The following is a 21,129-nucleotide window of genomic DNA, read 5'->3' as shown; positions in this document are numbered from 1 at the left end:
GATACAGTTCCCCATGCAGTGGAGATACAAGGTACTTTCCAAACACCGACCTGATGCACTGGTACTGGCAGACTCATCTTCCTCCTCTTCTGATTCAGAGTAGAACTTTTCGGTAGGTTTCTCTTTCTTTGTCTTACCTAGAATTCCAGTCCATTCCTTTGCCTGTAAACAAATTTCACCTTAAGTTTACTTTTACAACTAGCAATACAAAAATATACACACAACACAGCAAAGAAAAACACTCCCAATAGTAATATTAAGCAGGTTCTAAATAAATCCTCCAAGCAAGTCAAGAGAAACTACTAAACTTCTCTTATTTTACACAATTAGGAGAACTACAAGTTTTGTACATACATATAAAAGGTGAGATATGTCTATTAGAGAGAAACTAGAAAATTAGAAAAGATTTAGTAAGGTAGATTTAAAGCATCAGTAACCATAAATTAATTTTTATGCTGAAAGAATCTAAAGACTGAAAGTTTTATCTCTTGATCCAGCTGAGTTTAACTTATGATGAGAATAATGGGTAAATATAGTCATCATCTTTATCACTCAACTTTGGAGGGGAAAACAGATGCGGACCCAGTAGGCAGTACAAGTTCCAGCAGCCACAGAGGAAGTATGCTTCAATTCCTTTGCAATTCTCCAAATAAAAGTAATTCTTATCACCAAGAGAACACCAGAATTTGGCAATACTTTGGCCAGACTTCCCCTCCTCCCCATATACTCCCATACTACTGCAGAAGCAGAAGAAAAAATCACGCTAGGGAAAAAACAAATAGGCAGACAACTGTATCAACAGAGCGATACAGGTCTGCCTCAGTGACTGCTCTGATCCGGAATAAGACCAACTTTCGAAAGAGCTCTAACAGTGACCTGCAATGGTGTACAGCTCTAGAGACACAGTGCCTTCCTCTTAAACACCAAAAGCTCCTAAAGCTTTGTAATGCTCCATCCAGCAACTGGTATTATAAAAGGCCAATATTCTTCTTGGATATAAACAACAATTAAATTGTGGGTTGCAGCTTAACAACTCAGCTTCACTCTCAAATATTGCGTAAGCACAGTATAAAAGGAACCACAAAATTAATGACAATGAAAACCACTTCAAGGAAAATACTTGCAAGAAAACATGGAGAAAGGATTTTCATGTTTGTTTTGAGGCTGAAATGGTTGGAGGGAGATGTTTTCTATTATGTTTTAGATGGATGTTACGCCATTTGATCAATTTCCTGCAATACTTTTTGTTTTTATGGACAAATGCATCTCCACACATTCTTTAAATGCCAACCTTATCATTTATAAACCCCCGATTGAGCTGATTGCCTTAAGATTCTCCCCATAAAAGCTTTCAGAAGTTTGTACCTCTTTTCCTGTAATGTATGTAAGAAAGTAGACAAGTAATATTAAAGTACTAAAGAGAAATGCTTGTTCTATCACATTGCTGTTCACTGGCTTCCGCAAGTCATGCCTATTTTTCAGAATTTTCTTAACCCATTCTCTGCTTAACATCTTATATGCAAATTAATTCATGTGCAATTTTCTGTAGACATTGGCTCATGACAAGGAGCGTGTGCTTTCCTGGGCATATCTGATACAATGGCATACCTTCAAGAGCACTATCAGTACACTATATTCCAACACATTTCTATTTCTGTTACTGTTCAATACTTTCACTGATGTTTAGTAGGACTCTGATACCTGATGCGTATATCACAGCTCCAGTACCAGAAAATGATTTTGCCTCAGAGTTTACAATCCAGTAACAAAAAAAGCTATTGGCAGAAGATGACCAGCACTGTACTGTCAATACATGACTACTCCCCTAGTAGACGACGTTTTTGTATTATAAACTTTCCTAATTCTCTCCAGATAATCTGAAATGTAAACCTTGGTCTCTTCCAAACTTTACATTCCAAAACATACACAATTTTTCCCCTTCGCTGCCTTTTGTTTATATTACCTAATTTTGTCTGTTTAGACTTGCATTTGTACATGAACAACCCTCTGGTCACCTCCTACTTTGGTAGTCCAGCCGCACTCACCATTACAAGCAATTAACATACTGCAGCACAGCGAATATAAGAGGTATAAAATCAAAAGTAAGATGGAGGGTTAAAAAGTCCATTGAATCCACAAGCAAAGCGTAAGTGGTGTGCAGTTGATCTACTACTCTCACTGAAAAGAAAAGAGCAAGCATCGAGCAGGTTTCCAAACGTTCCGTTTCCAAGTTAAAATAAGCAACACGGATGTTCACAGGCACCAACGTTTTCCAATATAGCATACAGACTGTATTTAAATACTTGTGGTTTAGGCTAATATTCTACGTTGACAAGTGCCTTCAGTAAAGTTACTTTTAATGATGCTGACATACCGACTCGGCCACGTCGACGTTTCGGACGGAGGGGTCAGGTGCCACCTCTGGCCAGTCAGACAGCTCCAGGTAGCCAGTGGCTCGGCTGTTCAGTGTGTGAGACAAGGTGCCAAGCTGGAAATGATCCCGATCTATTAAAAAAAAAAGCGGGCAGGGGAGAAATACACAAACACCATGAGCTCTACCACAAAGAGCAATCTTAATCAGGGCTAAAGGTAATTGCCATTATATTACCTCAAATGTCATGGAATAAATATCAACTAGGAAGCTCTTCATAGGTCAAAAAACTGATTTCAGTCCATAGATTACAATAATCTCCCCCATAATGGTCAATAAAAAAGCTAATCAGTCAGTGTGTTTAGAGGTGTTGCTCTGAAATGTAGCTTCTCTAAAAATTACTTTACTGTGAATATTAAGAATGACAGCACAGTTAAACAATCCATATACATGTCTTGGCACAAACACATCCAGAATTTTAATAGTTTTTCTTCAAAATGGAGCTCCTTTTAGAGCTTCAAAACTGGGACTAAGTAAGTATGAAAATTAAAATTGCAAATCATCACAATAACAGAACATTTTTAATTAAGATAACCTGATAATCTTTTAATTTGAGAAGACAGATAATGGTTCTTACTTGTAAAAAGACAGGGAAAACACACAGAGAAAATTATGACTTTGGAGAAAAATAGTAAGAACCTAATCTATTAAGATTCAATTTATTTCAGGTTCATAAAACATTTGCCATACTCACATTAACAATCTTCTCTTAAAATCCAGATAAAAGACTAGAGCTATCTTCCTAAATTGAAGAATACTTTTCATCAAAAGACACACCTTCTGTTATTTAAATCAAATTTAAAATCTGAGTGAATAGAAATGGATCAGTTTGTAAGGGTTTACCATCAGAGAAATGCACTGTTTGCACCATGCAAACCTTGCTTGCTGAAAAGCAAGTAAGCAGAGCGAGTACCCTTGCATATTAATCATCTGTGTTTGCTAAGTGACACAATTTGTGAGCGTATTTGAAATAGAATAGGTTGCCACATTCCTTTACACAATGAACATTTACCAAATGATTTTGGCAGTTATACCTTTAAAAGGAGACTCAAGAAATGGGGCAGGTTTCTGTGCCAGAAATATTTTTTTGGCATATTTGCTTAAAGCTCCACTCTTCTCATTCGGAACAATAAGCTGCCTAATAAATCTTGTACGGTCTCTGATGTCGTAGCTTTGATCGTACTTGCCGAGATTTAATACGTACTGGGTAAGCAATTTTGTCTGTGGAAAAAAAAAACAGGACAAGAACAGAATACAAGTTATTTATGATTATTGATAACTCTGGATAAACATATTTAAAGAGGTAATAAAAATGAATGGTTATGTCAAACAAATGTTGTTCCACAGGGAATATGCATTTCTAAAGCTGCAAATGGAATTCTGCAGCCAAAGCACATGTCCTCTTCTGTATTGGGGAGGTGAATGCTGAGTACTGAGAAGCAGCCATGTGCTAGATTATTAAACTGCTGAAGTGGAAAGAAAGGCATCATTAAAAAAATAATCATATATGGCAAACCCGCTGAAGGGTCTACGTGAGGATAATGAATGTGGAAATACAACTAAAAACATGGCACTCAAAACTTAATCGGAAAAATATGCAGGACATCAAAACATCAGAGGGTATTAGGGGGCTGGCAAACTGCTTCTGCTGAGGTGTGTTTTATGAAGAGATACTGTCCCTGGCATAAGCAGTGTCTGCACTCTGACTGCACTCAGTTACTTTATCCTGAATTATGACCCATTAAAGCAGACACATGAATCACTGAACTGGATTACTGCAAATTATTTGCAGTGCATTTAGCTGTTACTTTTTCATAAAAGCAAGCTGCTGATGCCCTCTAAAAACCAGGATAAAAGACTTCTTCCATTTTTTTCTTGAAGCTTAAAGCCTCCAGTAATACCGGTCATTTATTTATTTATGTAAGAGAGCAAGTTATATTATCACAGCTTTTTACAGCATAATAGGACTTCCTAATTTCATGTCTGAGAATACCAGCACGTATTAAGTAATTTTAATAATTCAGTTAAATTTTTAGAACTAAAAAAGAATATAAAAAAACAGAGAAACTTTCCCAGTATCTTAGAAATAATGTAGTATAACCAGAACAATAGTGCTGAACAGACTTGTTTCCATTAGATACATCTCAAAGAAGTACGCCACTTTCTTTATACACAAGCAAACAGGAAAAGGGCAAAAATAATATGCCATCATAAGGAAGTACATTTTTAGTATTTCAACTCAGAATGGATGAATAACACAGGGTTAAAAATGTATTGTCCAGGAGGATTTCTTTTCTTTATACAAAGAAACAACCTTGCATACAGATCTTGTTTACTGTGTTATTATTATAACAATAACAGTTTCAAACATGTGAGCGGAAACACACATAAAAAATAATCAGTCAATTTTGCTATACGTAATTTTCTAAGAAAAGCTCAGTTCAAAAATTTCCACCACAAGGACACAAGTTAAAGTTTTTTCTAGGGATGTAAAAATACTTTTTCAGAATATTGATAAGTAAATTACACAGTAAACAAAGATGCTTTCAATTTAAACCACATACAATGCGATATATGCAAGCATTTCACAAAACACCCTCTGGTACCAAAGATTTGAAGAAATTAGTCATAATACTTTAAAATAATAGTAGAAGTATAGTTAAAAAAACCTTTCAGTGAAACACTTTTAATTTCTTTTTTCTCTGATACCTAAGGATGGTTCTGTGAAAAGATATTTTTTCCCCACCAAGGTACTGTCTTAGCTTTGAGAAAGGTAAAACTTTCCCATACGTTATTTCACAGCTTATTGGCAGCTGTTTTTTATATCAGGGTATAAAATTTTAAATAACTGCATCATACAGAACATACGTAATCTGCATTCATGCAGGACTTACGCCGTTCAATCTAAATGGAATTGGAAGGGAGGGTTCCCAGGTAGCACGAATTAAACTAAATGAGGAATACCTCCTTCAGCCTTTGCCATCACTTCTCCTCCGTAAAACAAAACAAGACTCCGTGCTGTCATGGCAGAAAGCTCAGCAGAATGGATCATAAAACATAGTGGTCTTTGCTTGTGAATTGCTATTTGGATGGGAAAAGTTGAAGGCCTTGCTACCATTGTGGGCACTTTTTCTGTAAGTGTTGATGGACTTAGATAAAGAGTTGATCCTGAAAGACTGCATTTTCTTTAATGGGATCATTCCACCAGGATGCTTTCACTTTTCCACCTCCCTTTCCTCTCCTCTCAAGTGTCTTTTCCGTATCGTCCAATACAGATAAAGACACAAGAAACTGACGTGGAAGAATGCTCCACATTCACAAGACTCCTTGTAAGCATCATATTTTTTTTTCTCCTTGTCTTATGGTAACACAACCAAACAAGTAGCTAAGCTTTTCTACATGAAAGTAGCTAACAGAAATAACTAATTTTAATTAAAAACAAAAAACAAACTAATGAAGACACATCAGTTTTTCCAACAAAGGAATATCCATATGAAGCTGAACATTACTTGAGCAAGCATGTTGATTTGGTGAAATATGACAGAATCTGCACACCATGACTGCTTCATAGAACAGTAAGACAAAGTATAGTGATACATGATATAATACCTTTATTATTATATGTCAACATTGCCTGTTATCTGGACATGCTCATTACGTAGCATGTAATATATATATTATATATATATATATAATTTCTTTTAGCAGCACACTGTTAGAATCTGTTAAAATTTTTTGTACTTTTTGGTTTGGCTAATATGAAAAGTATGATTCGAGTCATCCTTCAGCACCATTTCTAGAATTTTCTAGTGGTAATAGTTCTATTTAAGAACTAAACGCCTATCCTATATTAGCAGTAATTAACCTTTTGGCAGATCCCCACTTGAAAATTTTATAATACAAGTATCACCAACAGACGAGTTTCTACAATGGGAGAAAAACAGTTATCTGTCCACTCTTTGATATCATTAGCTGGCAGTAACTTGATTCTTTAGATACACAAGATAAGGCTATTGTGCTAAACCACATTTGAAATATCTACTTACACACTAGAACTACCGAGGACTTTTTCTGGTGAGACTTCTACTGTCTTACACAACAGAAACTCATCAAAATCTCTTTATTCTTCCTGCTATACGCAACAAACAGCTAAGGCAATTAGATGACATTTTCCGCATAACACTTTCTCTTATATGAGCTCCATTTATACAGCTATCTAGCACATTCATAACGATTTTTATGCTCCTAAGTGAAGAAAAAAGGAAGCAAGTTTACCAAGCAACATAGACAACCAGAGGAAAGTCTCTTGTTGTTACATATTTATCCAGATAGGACCGAACCTGAAACTCTTCCTTAAATTATAAATAGCCTTTGAAAATTCATGGGGTGATCACAGGATTTAAAGGATACTGGAAACTCTTACAAAAAAGTATTGAATCTTAAAAAAGCATTCCTGAGAAAATGCTGCATTGTTTGAACATATGTCTAAGGAATTATCATCAAGAAAATATTCACAGAAAGGGAAAATATAATGAAGTCTTATTTCCTCCAGAATTTTGTTTCCTCCAAACAAGACTTAATAGATGACTTTTACCTGCCTTTCTTTCACTTGGAGAAAGAGCTCTCTTTGTCGGTTTGGTTGGTGTTGAGTCTCTCTTGGCTATCCTATCACTAATTTTCAATAAAGTGACATTGTATCTTTGAGATTTTCACAAATTCATTGACTTTGGATGAAACTCAAAGGATTCAAAAAAGTTTTACGTGGTGGGGTAGGATACGGAGGGAGAAAACACAGGGATGAGCAGAGATGGACAGACTGACAACTGAGCAGTCAAATGTACATGATTTGCCCTTAAGTTTGAAAAATTAGACTGAAAAACAGCTGGACTTTTTTGGAACCAAAGTCATTCTAGAAAGAAATGTTTTAATACTGCATGAGTAAAGAAGAGTTACTCCAGGGAATAAAGATGTAGATGTAGGAAGAGTGTTGCCAGCTTCTAAAGGCAAAACTATCATATTCTAGTTTGGAAGGAGCTTTGAATCAAGCTAAGTCATCAGCTTACTCTGTTAGAATTTTGTATATGAATAGCTAGACGACTTGAGAAGATAACTTATTCTTCCACAACCTAAAACTAAGAAGAAAACAACCTTTGATTAAATTTACTATTTAGTAGGCATCTCAGGAGACAGTTTCTTCTGCTTCATCATCATTATTGTATTTGAATAAAGAGTTATGAAACACTTATAATGACGGTTTAAAACGTGTTAAGACATGAAACTGGAAAAAGCATCACGGAAATCATCATCTCCTTGTAGGCAATGGATTTCTGGCCAAATATGGTGTGGAAAAATTAGTGTAAAACTACAAAAATTACATGGAAAAAACCAGTAAATATTATGTAATTGTCCAAAAGGAGATAGACTAGATAACCAGACCAGTCTTTCCTTAGCTCAGTCAGCATTTTAATTAAGATGAGCACTGACAGAAAGAAGTCACCTTTTGTTATTGCCTCATTTTAGGCTGTATAAGCAAAGGACAAGCATTCATTCTTATCTGAACACATGGCAAGACAGTTCATCTCCCACATGCCCTACAGAATAAAGTCTCAGACAGATCAAGTCTGCAGTTAGATATAGTTATCAAAGAATGAGAAGACACCACAGTTGCAAAGGTACAATATCCTGTGCTGTCCAAGCTGTTGTAAAACAAAGAGGTCTAGTAGCCCAGGAAAGTGTATTAATCTCAGACAAAATATTTCTTATACATTTGGAAAAAAAAATTAAATCTTTGATATTACAACCTTTTACAGTAATAATTGGAATTACAGTGAAAAATTCATGTCAGGATGCTATATTCCACAGCCAGAGAGTGATGAAGTTCACAGTGCTGTCATTGAGAAGAACGAGGCAGCTGGGACCTCTCACAGCTATTGTTTTCAGCTGCTTGGAGATTTAAGTTCACCTTTTTGTACATTTTCAGATTATCTTTATTACTAGAAATGATCAAACCCCACCTTCTCCATAAGGTAAAGTGAAGTAGTAAGACATACAAAAAGAGGGAAAGTAGTTACTATCTTTAAGATGAACACTGATGGAAAGACATAGCAAGGCGTTTTGCTAGCATCTCCTTTTAGATATCCTGAACAAAAAATGAGCCGCTTCTTGTTCAAGTTGATAGTACTCCCTTGAAAATCCTGGTCTTACATTCAGAAAATAGCACATCACATCTGTAAAATCTCCTATCTGATATTAGTAATACAATTCACAAATCTTTCCTATATATGTGAATTAAAAAACCCACAATTTCGTCAAGAAAGAAAGAGGCAAAAGAGAGTGATCTCATTACTACATTTATATTTACAATCCAGCACATACTCAAAGACTTATGGTTAGATTTAGTCTGTTAGATTTCTGGAAAACTGATGCTGATGTTCAGCTTTTCTTCGTAGAATAATATGGTCTAGTTTTGGTCACTTACGTGAAAGAAATCACCATTGATCTATAGAGACTGTACAAAATCTACTGTGACTCTAAATACATACGCTTCGGAGTTTAAGCTTACCTGCTTTGAGTTTGTTAAATAGAGTTTTGTGCCCAAATTTAAGATCTGCAACTTTACAAGGTCATCTTCACTAGTGAAGCTCTTAGCTGTCTTTCTCAAAACATCAGGTGCGATCTTCGGAACCCTTTCACAGTACTCGCCGATGAGCCAGAGAATGCTGGCTCTGGCTACTGGAACCTGAGAAAACATTGCACACTCTAAGTTAACACATTCACAAAGACTACTTGCATACTTGTGCACGCCTCTGTTCAGTAACAAGTTCAAATACTGTTTAAAGACAATTGCCATGCAAGAAACACAGACTCAAATTGAATACTGTTCAATACGTCACCATGGTAGGCTGAATATTTGTACAAATGTAAGATACAGATCCTGCCCCAAAACCTATGCAATACGAGTCGACAAGACAAACAGAGGAGGAATGGAAATAGAGGTGCACACAGAAGCAATGTGTTCATGTTCACAGGGCAAGCTGATGGCAGTTGGGAAGAGAATCCAAGCCTTTGAGGTGTGGTTGGGAATTCTTGCCACCAGGTTATGCTAAACACCACGTTGAAACAAAACAGTGCTTTTTTGTGACTATATTAATATAAAAATGGTTTCCAACAATACAGCTTCCTAAAACTCTATTTACTTTAAAAGCACAAGAATTTCTTTAAGACTAGCTATCTTTCTTTCATCTTTATTTAAAATTTTGTGACAGTAAGATTCATATTTTTACAAGTGTCCAGGGTCAGCTGAACACAGAATTTCGGAGAGACAGGAGTTCAAATTTAGGGTTCTCAATTTCTGAATAAGATCTAATCCCTTAACTGAAAACACTCTGACCAGAAACTTCACACAGGTCTTATTATTTTGAAGCTACTCGATTATTTCATTGAAATAACTTGCAGCAACAGTTTTTAGACGAACTCTCAGCACATGGCGCTGACTTCAAAAGCACAATACTGTCACAGACAGAGGGGAAGCAAAATGGAAAAGCACAGAAGGAAACAGAAGATCATGCTCCACACAGAGATCAGCTAGAAGTAGTCAGGAGTTAAAGAAATAATATACACACTCTTCTCAAAGGTGAGCTAGCCTATATTACCTGATGGTCAAATTAAGAATTGCATCTGTGTTACATACCTCCCTGAAAACATTGTTCTCCTTCCTTGAGGAGAAGGAAGAAAGTCTACAGATTGTGGTGCTCTCACATTCTGTACAGACTCTTGTTCAACAGATGTTGAACTATTAGGGAAAAAAAACATAACTGTTCTATCCTACCAAATGACTGACTGTAGTTTACAAAAAAGGAAAGCTTCCAACTGTAACTGCAATTTCATCTAATTTTACAGTTTTTTCTAAAAAAGCAGAAAACATTTGTACTAACACTTTTCATTACTCCCTACACAATACAGCGATCTTTTTTAATAAGCTTATACTTAAGTCAGCATGAGTTCTGTCTTAGGTAAGATTCAGAAGAGAAATAAGCTTTAGAAATTCAGCATTGTGGTTCTCAAAGCACTAATTCTAGCATCTTATATATATGTTTTAAGTACTTCTCCAGCATATGTCAGTTATTCATCTATGAATATCTATTTCTCAGAATTAAAATGGGAACCAACTATTGAATATCCTACTCTGTATATGTATAAAATTTGAAAGTACTGCTTTCCAGTTACATTCATAAAAGGTAACAAATGCAAGCAAACTACCAAGGTTCAGTCAGGATAACAATTCCAAACTACGGTTAACAGCTTCTAATAAATGGTCCACAAAGCCATACTAAAGAAATACTATTTATGTTCACAGGAATATAAACATGTTTATTGTTCTAAAAAGTGTGGGAACATCTTTGAATAAAGTCAACCTGACACTATTTGCCTCTATACTTCACATTGGTGCAAATACACGTGCCTACAAGAATATAAACAACAGGCACCTCATGAGGAAAACAGAGGACTGCTGCTGCTGAAAGAGCAAGCAATCAGATCATAGAAAGACAGAATACAGGACAACAACAACAAAAAAAACCCTCAAGAGATAAACACCAATTCTAAACATGGAAAAGATATTTAAGATAGAGATAACAATGTATTGAGAGTGGTATAACAGTGATTTAACATACATAAATATTCGTTGAGATACAGATGAATTTATTTTTTAATTGACAAAAAAATTAAATGGTCTTGGAACTTATAGCATGAGAAAGGGAACAAGCTACCGAACAACTGCTAAATATAAAAACTTTAAATGCAGTCAGAATATGTTCGCCTGTGAAACAGTAAGACTGATGCCATTACTGTACACTGATTTCAGAAGGGAAAGAGGTTATTTCTAATGTTCCAAAGGTTACACTGCATTAAGACCTCACTCCCTATCTATTATTTTAAATTGGGCTAAAGAATAGTAATTGAGTGGTACATTAAATTTTCCAGTATTGGAGCAGTTCAAGTTGCCTGCTGTACAGACAGATACCTCTAAATAAGAATATATAGGCAACTTCAGATTTCAGTTATGCTAGATTCATTTTTCTAAAACATTTCATTACAGACTTGTTAAAATATTAGAATCCTACAAGAGATCACCACATACCACAGTTTAGGCAGCAGCCTATTAGAAACACTCCTTTTCCTGTGATAGTCTTTTAATAAAGCAAAAATAGCTCACAGAGCAGACCAATTTCAGTAACAGTGTTAATTATGAAAGACAACCATTCCTATTGTACTTTTCCCAGTCAAACCCAGGACTATACTTTAAAACCACAAGGAAATATATTTAAATATATTTAAACAGTGTGCACTTAGGCACAGTGGTTTACTCTTTAAACTTATTTCCCAGTTTGTAAAATGGTATTATTAGATTAAAGACTAGTTTAGGAATGTAAAATAAATAGACTAAACAAAGCCTAGTTTGAAAAATAGCAACAATAGAAGACAAATGAAATTTCTCATGAGACTCTGCCTTTTAACCAGGTGGTTAGCTTACTATGTAAATACTGTATATATTAAACACAATTTTGTGCAACAAGAATCAATATCAATTAGAGACTTTTTGAATCAAACCCTGAGTGGAAGCCATTTTAATGAAAAGCGGTATGTTGAACTGATGAACCCAATGTTTCTGTGTCACTGGATTCATCTGGGGTCAAAATCACACAATATTTTCAGACTTTTTTTTCCCTGTTAAAATCTTCCTGTCCTCAACCATGTAATATCAAGTGCATGATCCTGCAGCCGTTGTTTCCAAGGCATTCAAAACAGCAAACAAGAAACAAAGCCACTTCTAGACCTTCATTGCCTTTTCCAGTATAGCTTAAGTAGGGACCTTGAATTGACAAAAATGCAGGAAATACTTTCATTATTCAGCCCTGCTCTGCATTATCCTCAAAGGCAAACAGGATTGTAAATTACTTTGCCTGATGTTTTATTCCATATGCCCTGAGCAAGTGGTTAAGTGCACTTTTTAAGCCTCAGTACCAGAAGGCCGTTTCTATTGCCATTTTAACCCATTACCTGTCTGGAGTAAAATAAGTAAATGGTTAAAAAATAAAAACCAGTCAGACCCTCTCCCCTCAATGCAAGACTGTGGTTACTTACAGCAGTCAGAGAAAGACATTACAAAGATTTTACAGATCACTCCAAGCAGCACAATTCAAAAACTATTGTAGTTCAACTCTAACCTTATTACACAACATACTAGGTTAAAGTACAACTTAAAATCACGAATTCTAGTTATCTGCATTTGTTACAAAACAAGGAGGTATTCAAATCACAAATGAGGTTTAATTCTCTGCATCCGGAAGAAAATCTGCATAGCTAGCAATTTTTGAAATTTTACTTGGAATCAAAAATGGAAAGAGAGATGGAGTTGATATGAAATGTCAGACTGACAACAAGAAGAAAAGGTACATAAGAAAGAACAGAAATAAAAGACAAGTGTTGTTTGTTTTCAAATAGTAGACCCTCAAGGACTCCTCCATTACTTGAACCTCTACACATAAAATTCCTTTAAAAAAGGATCTCCACTGATGACTGTCACCTCTTATATAGTGCACAGGTTTTGTTTAAATTCTATTTTATTCAAGGCGAATATTTGTTTCAAGTTCAGTGTACAGTGTCCCTGGGAACAATGTCTCAAAGGCCACATATTCCTCTCAAATTCTAAAACATTGTGCAGATATTAGAGCAAGTAAAAAAACGATCAAATGATGAGAATTGTTCATTAAGGCATTATATAGAGGTTTAAACACACATTATTAAAGTGTAGTGTATCCTAGGGAAAAGAACGTGGCTAGAATCTGAAGCTTGCAGAACTGAAATATATAGGAACATGAGAATATTATACCTTGTGATACCTTCCCAACATCGAGGGAATGGAGAACTTAATTAAAGAAAGCAAGCCGCCTCAGCTATGTAGCCATATCAGAAGCATAGCAATAAGCAGGAATACTGCAGAGGAACTTAAGTTTGTTACTGTTGGATGAATGGACAGAGCAGTATCGAAGTCACCTACTCTAGTAATAAGAATTCCAACACAAACCAGTAATTAGTAATTCTTAATTGCTTCCATAAGTGACATGTTTTTTCCCCACATATTAAGTTTTTCAAAGTTACAGTCATCATTCCTACTTTTTCTCTATATTTGCAACTCCTTATCCTTTCTTTATGTCTTCAAGAAGTGTTCCTCCTCACCTCTAGATTAGAAAACACTTCAGACGTCTCTCATGTTTTCACTCACATTCTAGAAGGAACTAGGAATAAGTCTGTAATGAAAAACCAGGATGACAGAATTCTCCAGCTATCAAAAGAAAAAATCTGCCTTAATAAGACTATTAGAGAAGGTCTGGAGAAAAATCACACCAAAACTACAAGATTCCCATCACTCAGAAAGCAATCACTACTGATTACAATGTACCATCATAAATTACTTTTCTAACGAGAAAAAGGCAGAAACTAATTTGGAGACTACTGCAGCTTGTTTACATGAGGAAATGCACAAACATAGAACACCATTGAGACATTCTTACTCAGAGCTAATTCTTGCTAGGCTGATTTACATTCATTCATTGCTAAAATGAATTAAGATAAATCAAAAGAGGAATAGTTTGGGTGTAAACAAAAAGTGTCTCATGTTAATCTAGTTTAATCAATGCAGTCTAACCAATCCACTTTAAAACTTAATTCAGATTAAACCTGCAATTATATGCACTTAATTCTGGACCACAGGTGTTTTGAAGGAAAGATTTTCTAAAGGCGTAGACTATATGACTATATGACATTTGATGAGAGAATATTCTAAAAGCTTTTGAAAAAGTCCCTCAATGACATCTTTGAAAATGTCATCCTTTACAGGGTGGAAAGGTATCCTCATGAATAAAAAAGATCAGATAGTACAAAAGACAAAAATCCAGTTACAGTGGAAGGCAATCATCAGATGTCCCACAGGGACCAATACAGGAAAACATTCTGTTATACAGATTTGCAAGTAACCTAGAAGAAGGATATCTAGTGGGAGACAATCTGCTGCCAAAATTATTCGAAGTAATCTAAACTAAAATACAGCCTGAAAAGTTGAAGATGACTCATTTGTGGTACTTAAAAATTGGGCAAAAGCAATGCAGCTGCCCTTGAAACATCAATAACAGAATTTTTTTTAAAAAATTCTATACAGATTGATGGACCCCAAAGTATTTATAGGGAAAAATATCTTGGAATCATGAATACTTTCAAGGAATTGTAGAATTGCTAAGTCAATGTTCTGCAGAAGTCAAAAGGTAGACAACCCCAGGAAAGTGAGATATAAAATACAAACCAAGTAATATCATTATGTCACTGCATAAAATTTTTCCTTCATACTCCCATTACTGTACACACTTCTGGTCACCCGAATTCGAAAACTGTGTAAGTATCAGAAAACACAAAGAGAAGAGGGAAAGGCTGATCAGAGAGATGGAATATAAGGCAAGTTTAGATTTTTTAGATTAGTAAACGAACTCAAGCTTCCAGTTAATTGCATCACAATGAACTTGCTACCTCCCTAAAGCACCAGTTTTTGGTGCTGCTGAAGTCAAGACTGCTCTATTGAGAGGACTTTTGGACTCAACCAGTATCATTCTTCTTTAAATGGCCCTTTCCCACATGCATGTTTTTTAAACTCCTGTCACTCTAAAAACTGTACACATAAAAGTAATTAAACATACCTCAAAGTGAACACCTAGCACAAACTAGCACTGCTTAGATCTTTGGCCCACAACTTATTAAGTCATTAAACTGTAAAGCATGATGTTGTTATTAACACATTAACAGTCAAATGGAAACTTTTCTATGATTTTAAAAAATGGGAAGTTTAAAGAGATCTAATTATTTTCTTGTTTAACATCCTCAGAACACCATCACACATGCATTTCTGAGTTACAACTTTCAAGTGTATGGAAGAAAGGAGCTGGAATACAGCTAGATCAAGCTGTACTATGCACAGGTATAGGTACTCAACAAGTATCAAACACAAAACAGATCTCTCAGATCTTTGTCTGGGTACACATATAGTTGGTCAGATATTTATTATATGAGTAAATTCCAGATTGGATGACCTGAAAGAAACATTGCTGTGCAAGACTTTTAGGCACCTCATCATTGACAATCATAACCTCTGGCTAACACAAGTGAAATTTATAACAACATGAATAAAATAAATTCAGGTATCAAACCAAAAATGTATTCTACCCAGTTTACACCGATTTTCTTTATTTTAGTGGCTAAGTGTTCACTATTTACCTAAACTAAATCATAGAATCATAGAATGGTTAGAGCTGGAAGGGACCTCAAAGATCATCTAGTTCCAACCCCCCTGCCATGGGCAGGGAAACTCTCCACTACACCAGCTTGCCCAAAGCCTCATCCAACCTGGCCTTGAGCACTTCCAGGGATGGGGCATCCACAACTTCTCTGGGCAACCTGTTCCAGTACCTCACCACCCTCTGAGTAAAAAATTTCTTCCTTATATCTAATCGAAATCTGCCCTCTTTCAGTTTAAAGCCATTGCCCCTTGTCCTATCCCTACACACCCTTGTAAAAAGTCCCTCTCCAGCTTTCCTGTAGGCCCCCTTTAAGTACTAGAAGGCTGCTATAAGATCACCCCAGAGCCTTCTCTTCTCGAGGCTGAACAGTCCTAACTCTTTCAGCCTGTCTTCATAGCAGAGGTGTTCCAGCCCTCTGATCATCTTTGTGGCCCTCCTCTGGACCTGCTCCAGCAGCTCATGACAGAATAGCCAAAAAGTCTATTTTTACCTTAAGTGCCTTTCCATTTCATTGTATTTAGTTCCGTTCATGCGGTTGTGTTTTACATAAAGTTGAAATTAATTTAATACTAAGACGCACCAAAGAATTTCTTTGTCCACGCTCCCCCACCCTCCAGTTACTTTCAAGTTCATTCAAGACCTCATGATTTGGCTGCTTCTCTTATGTCCAAATGCATGAGTTCTTTAAAGAACATGGTATGCTCTTGCATAGAGGAACAGGGTAAGTCTCTTAAGTTTCAATCCAAATTTAACAATAAGCCCAAAAATACTTTCCCCAACAGAAGAAGTCAGGAAAAAAGAAAATCTGTGTAAAATGTGCATGTACAAAAGTGTATGTGGAGGTATGTATACTGTATGTCAAGGTAATAAGGGTGAGGAATCCTTGCTTTATGTCTCTGTGACTTATAGAATGGTTAGAGTTGGAAGGGACCTCAAAAATCATCTAGTTCCAACCCCCCTGCCATGGGCAGGGAAACCTTTATAGCAGACAAAACCCAAGGCAACTGTGTTATGTCAACTCTCAACCACTGTTGCCATAGTAAAATCAGTGTTTAAAATACATGTGCAGATCTTAGGAGTTCCAGTAATGCTTTATTCAATGTTGAAATTTCAAACTTGGATGCTCAGTAATTATATAGTCTGAATACTACTTTCCTAAACGTGTGAAAATATGCTTATCCTTTTCGGAGTGAACGGGCTAGGGAGCTGGACAAGACGACCTTTAAAGGTCCCTTCAAACCCAAACCATTCTACGATTCTGTGAAGGAATATATCCATTTTCAAACATAAAAGGTGTAAATTATTTTAGGATAATGATATGGCACTCAAATTATAAATACGAGCTTCTTCCAAATGCATACTTTAATCCAAAGTCCTAAACATACTGAGGAAGATAAATTCCTGGAAGTTATTATGAAAAAAATTACAGGGACAAATGTAAAAACACATACAACAACCATCCTGGAGAGCCTACAGCATCACTATCACTGCTTTCTTCTTGAATAAGCAGCATGATTCAGATTCAGATTTTGAACTTTAGTTTATTCCTACAACTGCTCTGTTCCCTGACTGTTCTCCTACTACTTAAACCATTTTCTGATACTCTGTACAACCTCATTGTTGGAGAACATGAAGATGTCAAAGTAGTTCAAGTACTGCATATCTTTTTTTTTTCCCCCTTATTCAACTTGAAAAAGGATTTGATTTTCAAAAAAAATTCTCTGTATTTAAAACTCAAAAAGTTTACTCAGAAGTATTAATTGTATACAATAGCTACAAAATGCTTTTAAGTGTTAAACAGAATATTTAGAAAACAACTATTTCCTCTTGTACAATATGTGGAAATAAGATGACAAACACATCTGGTGAAGTGCCAAAAGATGTGTATAATTAGATGATACACAATTCATGAGACTGTAATTATCAATCAAAATATTGCCCAAATCTTCTGAAAACACAGGTGATTATTATAAAATGGGTAATACTGATTTGATATGTAATTAGCAGCAGTATCTTATAGGCTCTTTTGATTCTGGATATCAGCAGTCCAGTAGAATTATATTTTCTCTACATTAGCTTGGAAGTTTCATCATCAGCTCTTAGCGGGCAAAGATTTATTTGTTTAATTTGTTCAGTAAGCATGAACTGAAAAGACAACATTTCCTTTTTCTTTTAATATTCCAAACTTTGCCAAATTCAACTACGGAAAATAGAAGACTAACTGATTTAGAAACTATTTACCGCTCCATCATCAATAAATGTGCAATTATATGAAACTCAACAGTCTAGTTATAGCATCTGCAGAAAAAACAATTATTGACAGATCAAAATCTGTCATCTTTAGGGTATGATGCAATAGGTAGCTAATGGTCTTCAGCCCTACACTATAATTTAGGATAGACCACCAATTGTTTTATCAATAACTGGCACTGTGAGGAGAATTTGGGAAGTAAATATTGACATACCTAAATATCAATTTAATCTAAGGATAGATAATAGGCAATAATACAAATTTTACTGTTAAATGCCACAGAAACTTAAACAACCGGAAGAAAAATAAAATGCAGCTTCAAGAAACACTGCAACATACTCATTGCAGCATGTCTGGTACCATGGGAAGGTCAGGTGATTTGAGGGTAGGGAAAAACATTTAAAATAAATTTTTTTAAACTCCACCCCAGATCAGTAACACAATGGGCTTCACTCTGTTAAAAGCTGCTTTGCCCTTATTTTCATTTCAGCTTACTGACTCCACGTTCTAAATCTACTATTCACCTTGGCCTAAGGGTACTAGCAATACTCAACTTATTCAGAGATGTCTTTCAAAATAGCTTCCCAGATCTAAGGCAGCAATTGGTGCCATCTGATAGTTTCTATTTCCTCTTCCTTAAGATTATAAAAACAAGATTTTATGTCAAAAATAAAAAATTATGTTGTATTTCTCTAATATAGCTATTTCCATTTATGGCTCAAATTGAAAGGAGATGGTGTGATTTCTATCAGCCAACAAGGAAAATAAGACACTGTGCACAAATACTCACTGTAATGTTATCCAAGAGTTTGGCCATATGCTTAATAATTTCACCATGGTGCGCTGGCTGGGTCTGCAGCAGTTTCTTAATGACAACAACACTTTCAGCAACTACAATTTCTGTTTAAGACAAAACAAATTATTAATTTTAAAAGCATTTTGCAAAAGAAAAAGCCATAAATAATTGATTGTAAAAGATGTTATCAGTTTTCAAAATATGCTTTGTAAAACTGAATTCTATTTACTTTGGAATAAAGATGTAAACCACTCTACTAAGGAATACAAGTTCAGCTTCCAGAATCAAGTTATAAGCAGCAAAAAGAGGACAGAGAAGTGTTCTAAATGTAAAAATATCACCCTACTACATACTTTTTTAAAACTGCCTTTTAGTAAAGCTGCATTTTGTATTTTTCCTTTTGAAATTGAGGAATAGCATGAAAAAACATCTAATTTTCATTGAAATTATGCGTATAAGTAATTTGCTGTCTGCATTAAAAATATAAACTTTTGGTTACTTTTCAAAGAAATATACAATGTTAAAAGTAACAGCTCATTCATAAACAAGAGAAATATCTAAACATTTCCTTTGCACTTTTTCACCTTCTAAATGGTCTCTCTCAGGTCTGTAACCTAAACTCCAGTACATTCAAATGAAAATTCTAAACAGCAAGCTGTTGTAAAATTTGTGCCAAAGTCATGCATTGGAGTGCTTAACTACTGTAACAAGAAACACTCACAGCCTGAACAACTTGTATGAAATGTACAACTTCTGAAGCTGAAAAAAACCAATGTTGCAGAGGTAAGTCTCTATGCAAGAGTAAACTCATGCAGTAAGGAAAGATGAAGGAAAGTCAAACATGGCCGAAGCTGAAACCAAAACAAAAGACTACTGTAAGACTCCAATACAATTCCGATTTTCATTTATGCTACAAAAAGGGAGTAACTATTTCTCCTAAATGATCAGTGTTTAAAACAAAGAAAAATCCTAACTGTGATTCATCAAACATCACAGAAGTATTCCTACATTTCAAGCATTAAATCAACCATTCATTCAGCAATCAAGCAAGCTGAAGTTTTAAAAGAACATTACGGGGAACAGATCTCTAATTTTTTTTTTTTTTAAAGCAAGCTTCTTTATGGAGAAAGGCTTTTCAAAAGCTCTGAGTATGCATCACTGCCATAAGCCTCTGAAATGCTTACATTTTAGCTTGCAGCTTTTTGTTCATCCTTTATTTGACGTGATATTTCATTCATTTTTCTAGATCAATTTCTTGAAGCAAGGTTAACATATCTGCTTCACATAGCTCAAGGTCTTGCACAATCCTACAGACCAATTTAATTTAGAATGTGTTTTGCCAAATATTAAAACAAGACAACAATTCTCAAAATTTTAAAAATACAATCTGGAATATTTAGAGTGGGGGACATTGCAATGACAACCTTCATCATTGAGTGTTTTGTGAGACTGCTTAACAAGTAGAATGGTTAAGTGAGAAAAACTGAATCTAAAAAAATGAGTGAGCATGAAGTCATTATTAAAAACACTTGTTGACAATGTAGAACTGATCATGATAAAATGAAGTGTAGTAGATGAAGTGTCACCATAGGAACTACTTCAATCTGTGCAAGCAAATTAAAATAACTGAACCAGAATTGTAAGCAAGTAAACTCGTACGGTTCCTTTTACATGACTCTAGATACCAAAAAAGAAAGCACAAACAAAATCAAAATGAATTTGTATTAGAATAAGGAATGACAGTCCAGAAGAGAGGCTCTTTGAGGCTTGCTTTGTGCATGTCAAGAATCCCAAAAACAAGCATGAAATTCAAGACACACATTTAGGTTCAAACACCAAAAAACTGAACGAGCAGTAAGAAAATTTAAAAACGTAACTCTGCTAGAATTACCAAAGAAAAAGTGCATACAAGGTGAGAATTTCAAAACAGAGTGTAAATTATATCTAAAGGGTGATAAAAAGTAAAACGAATTCTTAAAATAAAGACTAAATATCACAGAAAATCTGATCAGGAATGCCTTTAACAATAAAGCAGACTGCAAGAGGTATCAGCAGTTTCAATTTTCAGAAGTTATAGTAAAAATCTTTATATACTGTTCACCATCCGTTTTCTTAAAAAAAATTTGAAGATGGAATGATTATTCTCTGAAGATCCTGCAGCATGACAACTTCTCAAAACCCTAAAATACATTCAGTCATACAATGTTCTATTTTGCCAAAAAATGATATACATAAAAAATAAACAACGTAGTGGACAGTAACTTGTGGGGACCAAATTACAGATTTTTTCGTAATTGAGAATCTGATC

The 21,129-nt window shown here is 35.2% G+C and overlaps 1 protein-coding gene across 7 annotated transcripts in view; it reads right to left on the bottom strand.

The window, feature by feature from the left end:
• AP3B1 (adaptor related protein complex 3 subunit beta 1) overlaps positions 1-21,129 on the bottom strand; it is a 176,755-nt gene that overhangs the window by 70,617 nt on the left and 85,009 nt on the right. For 6 of the 7 annotated variants that reach the window (XM_086630039.1, XM_086630037.1, XM_086630040.1 and 3 more), the window contains 5 exons: positions 18,816-18,925; positions 8,994-9,170; positions 3,466-3,652; positions 2,375-2,505; positions 51-162 (listed from right to left, as the gene is read on the bottom strand). In XM_086630039.1, coding sequence (XP_086486165.1) covers positions 51-162; positions 2,375-2,505; positions 3,466-3,652; positions 8,994-9,170; positions 18,816-18,925 — 717 coding nt within the window. Of the gene's footprint in view, positions 1-46; positions 163-2,374; positions 2,506-3,465; positions 3,653-8,993; positions 9,171-18,815; positions 18,926-21,129 lie in introns of all 7 variants that reach the window. The other variant, XM_086630036.1, reaches the window with a different exon arrangement.

The sequence above is a fragment of the Tauraco erythrolophus genome, chromosome Z, assembly GCF_009769465.1.
Source record: "Tauraco erythrolophus isolate bTauEry1 chromosome Z, bTauEry1.pri, whole genome shotgun sequence".
Lineage (NCBI taxonomy): Eukaryota > Metazoa > Chordata > Aves > Musophagiformes > Musophagidae > Tauraco > Tauraco erythrolophus.
Note: the sequence above shows the minus strand (reverse complement) of the source record. Positions and strands in the feature narration are given on the sequence as shown.